At 43.0% G+C, this 13391-nt stretch overlaps 1 protein-coding gene across 3 annotated transcripts in view; it reads left to right on the top strand.

Annotated features, from left to right (window-relative positions):
- The window catches only part of GRM8 (glutamate metabotropic receptor 8), a 534221-nt gene that overhangs the window by 122617 nt on the left and 398213 nt on the right, over nt 1-13391 (top strand). For all 3 annotated transcript variants that reach the window (XM_030549179.1, XM_030549177.1, XM_030549178.1), the window contains exon 3: nt 196-412. In XM_030549179.1, coding sequence (XP_030405039.1) covers nt 196-412 — 217 coding nt within the window. The remainder of the gene's footprint in view (nt 1-195; nt 413-13391) is intronic.

The following is a 13391-nucleotide window of genomic DNA, read 5'->3' as shown; positions in this document are numbered from 1 at the left end:
GCAGAATTCATTATTCACTGGGGGAAAAAATTATGCAATGAAACTTAACTGACATTTTGCAATATCTGAAATGGTTTCTGATTAGTTGCTTTAATTATGACAAGCTATTCAGTTCTGTGCTGCTCCTGTGCATAATCTGTTTTAAACTGAAAATTACTTTAGATTGGCTTGAATTACTTGTCATTTTGTTTGCAGATACCTCAAATCAGCTATGCATCTACAGCTCCAGAATTAAGTGATAACACCAGGTATGACTTTTTCTCTCGAGTGGTTCCACCTGACTCATATCAAGCCCAAGCCATGGTCGATATTGTGACAGCACTTGGATGGAACTACGTGTCAACACTGGCTTCAGAGGGAAACTATGGAGAGAGTGGTGTAGAAGCATTTACTCAGATCTCAAGGGAAATTGGTAAGTGTATATTTATCAGATTTTGTATTTATAGCTGACAGGTTACTAAAGTCTGAGCATCACCAAACACTGTCTGGTCTATGTGGGATAATTAGAGCTCCTACAGATGCATGACCTAGAATGTATTCTTGAGAGAAGTGGAGAATATTATGAATGATTTTGCTGTTCATGGGTTTGTCAAGATGACACTTTGGTGCTTATTTAGAAAGGAGAGCTCCTGACAAAGGCAAGAAATTAAAAAAGATCACCCACTTTGAAAAGGGGAAGCTCTTTGACAAATTAGAGACTCTACAGGCTTGATAAATGGGATATAATATGGTCATTTAGATCAAAACTGATGTTAGCAAATTGTCATCCTTTTAAAAAAAATGGCAGTTGGACTGTAGCCAGAGAGGTTATGATCAAGATGTTTTTAGAAAATCCTAATCTTTGTGACCCCAAATCCTGGCAAATCTTTCTCACTGTTGTTCATGGAATTTTTAATCTTGCTGCTCTAAAAATTCTATAAAGTACAAAGATATGCCCTGGTTATTTTTATTTCAGCATGAAATGTGTTATATAAACACTGACATATGATGAGGAGTATTTTTAAGGTCTATTTAATCTTTCCTCAGTGCAGTAGTTATTTCTGGCCTGCAAAACTGGCTGTTTTTCAGGAGCAATGGATTTTAGACTCCAAGGAGGGGAGTAATAGGTAGTATGAAGGCGAGAGAAATAGATGTCTGGTATTGATATTTCACCAACTAAACCAATGTTAACTAACACAAGTAACACCGCTACTGTACAAAAACCTCAAACAGCTTTGCTATTCTTCCCCATATAGCATGGATTAATTTTTTGTGCTTGTAGCATGCCTTGAAGCTGAACAGACTCTGACTTTGTCAGGCCAAATTGTGGGGGCAGGAGAGAAGAGAATGCTAGAGCAGGAGCTCCAATCTGTCCCCAACTTCCACTTACAGATCTGGAGACCATCAGCTTGAACTTTCAAGCTGTTTAGATAAGGCACAAGGGGAGAGGCATCTCCTAGCTACCCAGGGCTCAAACCATAGAGGGCCTTGTGAATCAACAACCTGAAATGTGCTGGATCCCATGCACTCTATACAGTATATAATGATCCATGTGAGAACCATCAGTAAGTAACTACACCACTTTCATTCAGTACACTCTGGTTTCCAAATGGTCTTCATATGTCAACCCAAGTAAAGTACCTTCCAATTGTTTGATCAAGAGGGGACCAAGGCATGGTTGACTTTGGTGAGGTCTGCTTTCAAAAGACAATACTGCAATTTTCACAGTAAGCACTAACAGTAGAACATTCTTTGCCAGTGATGCAGTGTGGACTTCCACTAGCACCTGAAAATGCAGCAGAATCCCCACATGAGAGAGCCCTTGCAGCTCATAATCACTTAATACTTCCTATTGGAAAGAATAGTACACAGTGACTCAAGCAATACTGTGTATCTGCCAGGGGCACAGGTGCATTAACAGCATCTCTCTCTGTCAATGATACCAAAAGGAGCTGGTAGATCTAAGTGGAACACTATGGGTGTTTGACCTACATCATGTGTGTGTATTAGATGTACATGGCAGGGAGACTGCAATTCTTAGTATAAAACTAGTTTGAAAGGAAATTCATTGACTCTCGGGATCGACAGAATAACTTTTTCAGTTTTCCTTTACATGACTTTACATTTGTCCACCCCAAGTGTAGCTCTGACACTGCAGAGGCCAACAAATCATTCCTAGTCCAGGTTATCTTGTTTGCACAGTATACAGAAATATCTTGCTGATAAACATTTGTCTCTGTAACCAAGTGACGATTCATCAGGCTGTTTACCACTTAGTACTGTTCTGCTAATCAAGACTACATGGATGCTACGATGAAGAAGAATCATTCTTGGTTTCTAACATAGCCACAGCCCAAGAGTTCAAAAATTCTTTGTCAAAATCTATTTAATTTGGAATAGAAATACTGCCTAGAGCTAGTCTGTCAGAAAATGCTGATTGGACAAAAGCTAAACATTTAATGGAAATGTATTGATTTTTGCCCAAATTTTCAACGGGAAATCATGAAAATGTTTTGTTTTGATAAGCTTGACACATTTTGTTATGTTATAATTTATAAAATTCAAAAAAATAAAAGTTGAAACATTTTGTTTTGGCTTTATCAACCTGAAATATTTGGGTACGGTCAGTGAAATCTATCAAATATTTCACATTATGACTAATTACGTGATTTTAAAACTTTTAAATATTGGAATTCCCACAGGATATCAATACCCCCACCCCAACACCTCTACATCTGCCGCTGACATTGGTTTTTCTCTGCAGGCATAGAACCATTTTTGTTTAAAAATGAAAACATAACTGCTCACATAATCCATGGGCTCCAGGACCTTGGGCTATAAGAAAGTACTAAATATGAGACTCTCCAAATAATAGCAAAGAATGGCAACATTATAATAAAATAATAATAATAATAATCCTTGTATGGTGACACTCAAGAGGCCCTAATCAGAACTGGGAGCCTGCAATAGGGTGGACTGCAACTTTAAGGGCAGGAGACATTTGACCAGCCAGCACTAAATTAAATTAGCGCAGCCCCACTCCACCTGTGCAGGATGTGGGACTTCAAAGAAAGAGAGGCCATCAGCTGAGGGCTGTATACAGATGGATAAAGGATTTCTTAAGTAAAAGTCAGAGTAGGGAAATCCGATTCTAGCATATACACATTCACAAATGACACTCCCCTGCAGAGTGCCATCAGCCCTACTTTATTCAGTGTAATGATAAATGATTTCTCAAAAAGGATGAGTGCAAAAGTAGGCTTTTCCTTGTTTGCAGATGACTGTGCCGAAGGGACTAAAAACAGAAACCAGGAAATAACTGAAAAGTGAATTAATTAAGCACTTAAGAAACGTGCAGAATGGGGAAACAGAAGGGTATTTACATTTTCAATAAGCAAAACTAAAGGAATGATATTCAGTAAAAGGAAAATTAAAAAAGATTGGAAACTGTCTCTCCATGGACAGCAAATACGTATATTTAAAAACTACAAATCCCTGTGTGTGACATTTGATAATGAACTAACATGGAAGGATCACACTGAAAATATTGTAAATAAATGTAATAGTTAACTCGGTCTACTTAACAATGTTTCTGGAATCACTAGGGCGAGAGGGGATACTGATAAGACAGCAGTGGTAATGCTTTATAGAGCATCAATAAGACCAAACGTTGAGTATGGATGCCACATGTTTAGTTCAGGATCAAAAATTAACCCGAGGAAGCTAGATTCAATCCAAGCCCAGGCATTGCCTCATCACAACATTTGTGTGTATAATGCAGACAGGAGGTGATGAAATGCCTGTTGTGTTAAGAATGAAGTTACCCAAAAGGTCACAGGGAAGATGGAAACACTAGACATATATATGAAGAATATTGGGAATTCAGTGGACAACATGGGGTGAGGGACTCCAAAATACTTCATGTGAATAGGATTAAAGTATAGACAAAGGAACTAAGAGAAAGGAAAGAGTTAAAAGTAATTAGCAAATAATGCATTTTCCGTGGCTATCTGGATGTTAAGTCATACCCCTGAAATAAATGTGGAACTATATAATGAAATTAAAAGGAGAGCTAAATGTATTAAATTTATCAAATCTCTCCCTATATATAAGCAGCAAAGAATCCTGTGGTACCTTATAGACTAACAGATATTTTGGAGCGTGAGCTTTCGTGGGTGAATCTCTCTCTATAATGATGCATGGGGCAAACATTGCTAAATATTTATAGATGGGTCTAAAGAGGGGGAAAAACAGGAGAGTGGGGCCAGCATTCTCTGTCCTAACACTTGAAATAAAGGAATCCATAAGACTATCAAATTTTGTAACCACTAGGATGGCCAGACTAGCAAGAATAATGTTGGCATTATACTGGATTCTAGATGTGTGACCTACCTCAGTTGTCATCTTGTCAGATTCACTATCAGGACTACTGGCTATGAAAAATGGGATTCAGATAGTAGAAATGATATTACTAACAGAACTGGCAGAGATGGGCATAAACATTGAAATAGCATGTTGGGATATCAGGAAAAAGACGTAGCTGAAAAAGTAGCAAAAAATGCTCTAAAAACGCAAAAATTGACAGATTCCTCTAAGTAAACAGGCGACTAAAAATGTAATGAAAATGAACTAAGAGAGGAGTTGCAGGAAGTATGGACAAAAGAAACAAGGGGGGAAAGATGCCATGAAGTATGCCCTAGAATTAAAAATGCTGACATATTGCAAGAACCTGCGAGAAAGAAAGAATGAGACAGCTTTACTCTGAGTAGTTACTGGACGCTGACTTGAACAGTAACTTTAACTTAATTAACAAATACAGCAATGGGCTATGTGAGACATACAAGGTCAAAGAAATAGCTGATCACAACCTCTGGGGTTGTAATGAGTGCAATAGCGATGGGGGGATTTTGTATGAGAAACTCAAATACCTGAAAATGACGAAGTTCACATTAAAATACCTTGTTAAGAGCATTAGGAATACGGGGCACTGTTCAGAAAACAATATTACAAATTTTAAAAAATACTGTGAAAAGACAGAGATTGTAACAGTATATCATGAAATCCAGCCCTTGGTGGTCACAGAATGTGAGTCTGCTACTTCATTAAATACAAGAAGAAGTAGTAGAAGATGTTCTTCCATCGTTGTCGATGAAGACCTCAACAACTCATTCGTTCGATGACAGGACTTTGTGTTTCCAAAGATGGCTGATCAGTCTGATTCGGGCATGGAACGTCCTGTCACACGTCCGGCAGACATGTAATGGCACTGTCGATGATGTGCGGGCAGCTCTGGACTTGCTCAGCTCACGTTTTCTTTCAGCCTCAGCAGTACGCCTCGCCTCAGAGGTATTACTGCCTGTGTGAATAAGGCTGCGCCATGCTGGACAGTTCAGTGTGAGGGTTTCCCATGTGGTGGTGTTGATCTCGAGGGACTTCAGAGAGGTCTTCAGCATGTCCTTGAACTGCTTCTTTTGTCCTCCATGGGAGCGCTTTCCCTGGGTGAGTTCTCCGTAGAAGAGCTGTTTAGGAATGCGCTGGTCTGACATTCTCACGACACGTCTGGCCCATTTGGTCTGTGTGAACTGACGGCAGACTGGCTCTGGTAAGGACTTCAGTATCGGGCACTTTGTCCTGCCATCTGATTTTTAGAAGCTTTCGCAGACAGGAAATGTGGAAGTGATTGAGCCTTCGTGCATGACTCCGACAGACAGTCCAAGTCTCGCAGGCATACAGCAGAGTTGGAAGCACCACTGTTTGGTAGACCTTCAGCTTCTTTGGTAGGCTGATCCCTCGACGTTCCCAGACGTTGGAGCGCAATCGGCCAAATGCAGAGCTGGCTTTAGCAATTCTGCAGTTTACTTCATCATCGATTGACACTGCTCGGGGAAGGGTACTGCCCAGGTATGTGAAATGATCCACTGCCTGAAGTCTCTGTTCATTTACAGTGATGGACGGTTCTGAGTACGGAGCGTGGGGAGCTGGCTGGTGCATCACCTCAGTCTTCTTGAATTTAATGGTGAGACCGAAGTTGTTGCATGCAGATGAAAACTTGTCCATACTGGCTTGCATTTCTGGCTTTGTACTAGCATTCAGAGCACAATCATCGGCAAAGAGAAAGTCTCGAAGTACAGTTTCCTTCACCTTGGGAATGGCACGCAGTCACCTCAGATTGAATAGTTTCCTGTCAGTTCTGTACTTCAGGCCTACTCCTTCAGTGCAGTGTTGAAAGGATCAGACTGAGTGGCAGAGAATATCATGCTGAACAAAGTGGGTGCTAAAACACACCCTTGCTTGACGCCATTGGTGACTGGGAAGGCCTCAGATGTTTCACCGTCATCCAGGACACGAGCCATCATACCGTGATGAAATTGACGTACCATTCCTTGAATCTGTCTGGACAGCCGAATTTCGACATGATCCTCCACAGGCTCTGGCAACTGATAGAGTCAAACGCTTTTGTGAGGTCCACAAAAGTGACATTTCTCCTGTAGCTAATGCGCAGCGAAGATCATGTCCATAGTCCCACGTCCCTTGTGGAAGCCGCACTGTGATTCTGGCAGTAAGCCTTGCTCCAGGTGAGTGATCAATCGGTTCAACAGAACCCGTGCAAGAACTTTCCCTGCTGTAGAGAGCAGCGAGATTCCACGGTGATTGTCGCATACCTGGCGATTGCCCTTCCTCTTATAGAGGTGCATGATGGACGTGTCTCTAAATTCCTGTGGAATGGATCCCTGCTTCCAGAAGGACTGAAACAGCTCAGTGAGTTTCTGTAGCAGCACGGGTCCACCGACTTTGTACACCTCTGCTAGTATGGCATCTGATCCTGGGCCTTTGCCACTTGACAGCTGGTTGATGGCTTTCTTCACTTCGTCCTCTTTTGGTGAAGCATCCATGGAGTCATTGACTGCAACCTGGGACATCTTGTCAATGGCCTCATCATTGATGACTGAGGGACAGTTGAGAACTGCTTCAAAATGTTCAGCCCATCTCTGAGAGAATCTGCGTCTTCTCTGTAAGGAGCACAGTGCCATCATAGTTCAGGAGGGGAAAGCTCCCAGAAGACTGTGGACCATAGAGTGTGTTGAGGGCTTCATAGAACTGCTTATAGTCGTTCCTGTCCGCATACACCTGTATTTCATCTGCTTTGGCGCTCAACCACAAGTCCTGCATTTTGTGCAGTCGGTTCTGTACTGTTCTGCGAGCGTTGATAAAGGTGGTCTTCTTTGCCGTTGAGGATGGGTCGTTCTGATATGCATGATGCAGGCGGTGCTTCTCAGCAAGTAAGACCTGGATTTCTGCATCATTTTCTTCAAACCAGTCTTGCTGCCTGCGTGTGAAGGGCCCTGATACCTTCGATGCAGCTGTATGGACAGTGTTGCGGAATCACTCCCAGTCTTTCTCAGCGTCATCTTCAATATGAAGATCAGCAAGCTCATTCTCTAGATCTTCCGCTAGATTTTCAGTGATGCGGCTGTTCTTCAGCTTCGACACGTTGATCCTTTTGAGAGCCTTACAGCCTTGTGGTCCTTTCTTCGGCATGATACGGAGCTTCACTTTGGATACTATGAGCCTGTGATCGGTCCAACAGTCAACGCCACACATAGCTTTTGTAACCCTGACATCTTATCTGTCCCTTCTCCTGATGATGACATAGTCGATCAGATGCCAGTGCTTGGAATGGGGATGCATCCACGAAGTCCTGTTATGGGTAGGGAGGCGTAAGACCATATTGGTGATCAGAAGGTCATGTGCTGCACAAGTTTTCAGCAGTAAGAGACCATTACTGTTACACTTTCCCACTCCATTTTTCCCAATGACTCCTTTCCAGGCTGCGGCATCGCATCCGACTCTTGCGTTAAAATCGTCAAGCAGGATCAGCTTGTCTGTGTGGTGCACTGATGATAGCAGAGCACCTAGTTCTTCGTAGAATTTATCCTTCACATCCTCTGGGTTGGTCATTGTCGGAGCGTATGCGCTGATCAAAGTAGCTTGTTTTCTTTTTTGAAGTGGAAGCTGCATTGTCATGAGTTGGTCATTCACACCCTTGGGGGGACTGGCAAGTTTCCAAACAAGATGATTCTTGATGGCGAAGCCAACTCCAGATTCGCGATGCTCATCACTGCTGCTGCCACTCCAGAAGAATGTATAGCCTCCACCTGACTAGGACAGCTGTCCTTCATTAGCAGGGCGAGTTTCGCTAAGGGCTGCAATGTCAATATTGTAGCATGTGAGCTCTCTGGCGACAAGTGCTGTTCTTCTCTCCGGTCTGTCTGCCGTGATGTTGTCCAGTAGCGTGCGCACATTCCATGTGCCAATGGTGACCGGTGTCGCTCTAAGTTTTGTTTTTGTGTGACCGCTTTTGTGGGATCCCCGCCAGCCGCGGTATGCTGGCCATGGTAAGGTGAAGCAGGCAATGTTTAGGGCACCTTTTTCTAGCCCCCTCCTCATTCTACAGAGGTGAGCAGTGCAATCCTGAATAGGGCTGCTCAGTTGCTCAAGAAGACACTGAGCTCCACTGCTGCTTCGGTCAGTGAGGAACGACCATTATACCTGAGCCACCTGTGTGCAGGTCCGCGGGTACAGCTCCCAGTGTATCCACACCTGCTGCTTCGTCACTTGCCCATCGCCACAGGACTTGATATGATGTGATATGATATGATGTCAAGACTTGTGCGTGAATTGGATTAAAGTGAGGGAGAGTTGCGTGACATCAACCTCACTCTCTGTTCCCAGTTCCTATCTGTATCCAGTGGCAGGACAAGAGTTGAGACGGCTGGAGATAGGGCAGGGCACAGTGGATGACCAGGACGCCTACGTGTCTTGTCGTGCTCTTGAGCATTCCACAACGTTTGCTGTCACCGCCTTTTGACCATTGAACCAGGTTTCCTCAGTCAGCCAGATCCAGCCTTCACATGCAATGGGTAGACAAGGTGTATGGGGTTGTCAGGGAGGGGTAATACCTCTGGTGAGGGAGTAGTCGTGCTCCTAGGAGTAGCTCATCCACTTTGGTCCCCACTTGACACCCAGCTCTCACCTGTGGCTCCAAGTAGCTGTCAGCATGCAACAGCGACCTCATCCCTGAAACCGTCTTGACTGGCGGGCTAAACCAGGTGAGGGTAGCCGATGAGTCTGAGACCCTTGGTGAGTTAGGGCCTGTCTCAGTAGCAGAAGCTGAAGGCTGGCTGGGGAGGAGAAGGGACAAGTTGCTCATAATTTGGGGCAAGAAGCCTGACTGAGGGACAGGAGCTGTCTGAGGACTGTGGCTGTCCAGGGCCCTTTTGTAGAAGGGTGAGTCTAGACTGGATTGGTTGACTAAAGCCTAGAAACCTATTAGTGGGGTAGGCAGGCCATTGCAGCTGGGGTCTGCCTGGAAAGAAGGGGGCTGGATACTGAGCCCATTTGAATCCTTTGGTTTTGAGATTTTCTTGGATTTCATTTAGAGGACTCCATTGCCCCAGAAGGGATGGAACTCTTTCTAAGGCAGCTTGGCTGGAGGGTCATCTTTATGACTGGAGTTGGCCAAAAAGTGTGGTGAGGAAGCTGTCAGACAACTGCAGTGCCACACTATGCTGCAAGAGGGCACTCTGGGATAGTGACTCTTGTACAGACCCTGGATGATGTCTGAATTCAGAAAGACACAATTCCTAACTGGAATCACTTATATTCTAACTTAAAACTGGTAAGTGTTACTAACAGCAGGAGGCAAAGTGGGTGTAAAGATACAAAGGGTGGTAACAGTAATAAGACTATTATGCAATAGAGGAAAATTATTAATCTGTGGAAAGAATGTGAGACAAATTGTTGTCTTCATTACTGTTAGAAGTTCAGCACCAGAGGGAGTATGTGAGATTGTAGTCGTCATCAAACTCTAAACCAGAATGAGTTTCCATATTTTTAATAAAACTTTTTCCAGTCTGGTAGGAATTACCATAATAAGAATGGAGTTAAGAAATGCTGTGGTGGTGGGGTTTTTTAAATCCTCTTAAAATAGAAAATATTTTCAGTGTATATCTGTTGGTTATAACAGTGTTTGGTTTGTCACTGTGTTACCTGGGGTTTTGCTGAACCCAAAGCTCTTGGTAACTTTAATCTTTTAGCGAAGTATTGGAAGGAAATAAATCAATGGAGACATGAAATGTCCAGCCAACAGATAGTTGATGCAAGCAGGCAAACAAAAGTGCTTTCACTCAAAGCTTCAACTTTATTTAGTCTCCAGCACTTACACATGTCTGCAGCAGGTTAGTAGAGCATCTCAACCCCAGATTAGTATTTAGCCAAGGTCTTGAGAAGGTCTTGAGTGGATATCTGTAGACTTCCAGTGGCTGGCCTTCCATCTGCAGGGGAACATGAGAGGTGTCCAAGAAATGTCCAAAGTGTCTCAAGTGTTCCAGAGTTCAGATCCCACCTCCCTTTTTTACCCTATTTGTTTGTATTACAAAGCTTGTTCATTAAAACCAAAACCAAACCAAAAAACTTCTGCTCAGCGGTTGGGGTAAATGTGGAATTTTCCAGCCTGTCAGGTGGGGAATTTTCCGTCAGTTAACCCAATGTATTTCACATAGCAATAGTTAACTCTTGTCAGACGTCCCATCTTGCACAACGGCATATTTCAGCCAAAAGCTCAAGTCAAGAGCGCTCAGGGTCATGTTTACTCCTCATGGTCACTCACTACCCCCTCCAACCTGGTCTGTTAGTCATGCTAAGATCTCAGAAATGACCTTTCTAGCTGCTTTAGCAATGAGCTATAACAATTGGTATTCCAGTTGCTGGCAGTGGTTTAAGCATGTTACTGGGCTCTGGGCTACCAAAAATCTCCCGCTTTTACAGTTTGTTTATTTTTTTTTTATTTTCTAATTTGATTGGCTGTCCATTCAGTTTCTGCTCCATAGTCACTAACTTGCGCAGACAGGGAGTAATGGCCTCTCAGCTGAAATGAAGAATAATGAAAATGTCAGTGATACCACACTAATATACCACAGAATATAGTAAGTATCAAAATCTCCTCTCATTTTAATGACAAATATAATATCTGGTACAAAACATAGCTGAAAATTAAATATTTTACATGACAATGATTGGAATGGGAAAAGGTAGTAATTCTAACTTTCTTTTACTATACTTTATCATCTGAAGGCAATGTATTACAGTTTTATCATTTGGTTCTCTTATTACAAAGTTTCCCTATGAATTATCATCATTTAGGGTGTTGAGTTCAGTTCATGGTAGTATATTTGCCCCAAGAATGAACTGATATAAAAATATAATGCTTAAGAAATCACCGACTTGCTCAAGGCAACTTTACAAAAGCAAACACATTTTACCAAGTTCCCATTAAACTGTCAGGCACAGTACTTCTTTTTTGTATTTCCTTTCCCATCAGTACTGCTTCTCAAAATGTTTTTGGTAGATCAAGGCTTTCTTCTCTCTAATAAGCTTCATCTTTCTGCTAGATTCACTCAGGCATAGTGTGCTCCTAGTCAGATCACAAATTCACCACCAGAGAGGCAACTGTGGGGGGGGGTCTTTCATTTTCCAGAGTATGACAGTACACTGTGGAAATTGATTAAAGAAAAGTCTCTTTTGGGGTTAGACTTCTTGCTTGGTTTAGCTAGTGCTCTGTTCATATTGCAAAACCTCCTCAGATGCCTTAATGGGATGTGAAATGCTGGAGGATATGTTTATCCACACTAGTGGCCAATGAAGCATCAGTATGCATCCTGATAGGAAGTATCTGTTTCTTATGGCAGACTATTAAAGGAGAAGATAAAAATGATAAAAGCAGAAAACTGTAGCTTATTAAGGACCGATGAAAACATTTAGCATTTTGTCTCCATTTGCTCATATGTCTGCAAAATAGCATATATATCCTGCCAGGAAGAGAGGGTAGAGAATGGCGGAGAAACAGAGAAATGTAGGGCCAAACATGGGCAGTGTGTGACTTCTCGATGTGGGGAGGCTGGGCGTGCCCGGACCATGGAACCATCCCGAGGCCCACCCCTGCTCAGCCTCCTCCTGCTGAATCCATGCCCATGCTTCAACCCCTGTCTTGCTCAGCTCCCTCTCCCGAGGCCTCCTTGCCCACCACTCACGCCTCTTCCCGTGAGGGCTCCCCCGCCCATGGCTCATGCCTTTTCACTTCCTCCCCCAGATCCCCTGCTGCTTGCTGGTCAGTCCGCTGGCGCTCCCCATTCGCGCCTCTTCACTCCCTCCCTCAGGCCTCCCACCCACTGGCCAGCCAGCCACTCACCGCTCCCTTGCACCTCTTTGCACCCGCAGCCAGCCTGCTGCTCACCACTCCTACGTGCCTCTTCACCCTCTCCCCCAGGCCTCCCTTGCCCACCCGTCAGCCAGACACTCACCATTCCTATGCGCCTTTTCGTCCCCTCACCTTCCTGTTGGCCAGCCGGCCACTACTTGCATGCACCTCTTTGCCCCCTCCCCTGAGGCTCCCATGTGGGTGGAGTGGGGCAGGAAGAGGTGGAGGGAGTGCAGGACCTCGGGGGAGAAGAGACAGTCAGAGCAGAGCCTCGGGGTTGAGCATAGGTGGGGCCACAGCCAAGGTGCCCTTTTGGTCATGATGCTCTCCAAAGGCAGTGGTCAGCTGTTTGGGAAGGCTTAGCCTCCCCTGGACTCACTGTAGATATTTAATTAATTGATGAAGCTACAGATTGTGTATTTTTTAAATTGATATGTATATTTTATGTAATTTCAAAGACCGACTGACAGATGAGTTATCACATTTTCCTAATCTTAATGAATGGCCTATTGAAAAAAAGATATGCACGTAAATTTTTGGATCATCTGTCTCTTGCAAAGGGTTTCTATGGCCATGTGAATACATTGTATCTTTGCTTTGTAAATATTCCCAAACTACTGCATTGTCTGCTGCCTTTTAACATCTCTTGGACTTGAACAGTCTTGCTTAAAAAATGAAGGTATAAAGTTTAATAAATAATAGTGCAGAGAAACCCAACCCTTCCCTTCCACTTAGAAGATTCTTATTGCCCTTAGCTACCACGGTAACAGGTGCCTTAGAAATAAACAAGACTGCTTGCATTCACATTTCCTGCCGTTATCTTTTAATATCAAGCTTTTTTTGGTCTTGGAAAGTACGTGGCTGACTTTATATTAAAAAAACAGTACAAAGAAAAAGAGGTTACATTTCATCTTGTATTATTTCTTCTTAGAGAGTTTTCCTGCTTAAAAATGGATTCAAGCTTAACAAATTAATTTTATAAAACTAATAATATTCTAACACGCTATCACAAAAGGGAAATATTTTAATTCAGTTGTGAGTTTTATGTTTATATGTATGCAGCTGAACTCTATTGATAATACTGCATTTCAATTTGCAAACTGTAATACTAACACCATGTAACCGTCAACAAAAACTTGTAATGTTTGGGAAATTG

The sequence above is a fragment of the Gopherus evgoodei genome, chromosome 1 (genome assembly GCF_007399415.2).
Source record: "Gopherus evgoodei ecotype Sinaloan lineage chromosome 1, rGopEvg1_v1.p, whole genome shotgun sequence".
NCBI lineage: Eukaryota > Metazoa > Chordata > Testudines > Testudinidae > Gopherus > Gopherus evgoodei.
The sequence above is the reverse complement of the archived record's forward strand: the minus strand, read 5'-3'. Positions and strand labels throughout refer to the sequence as shown.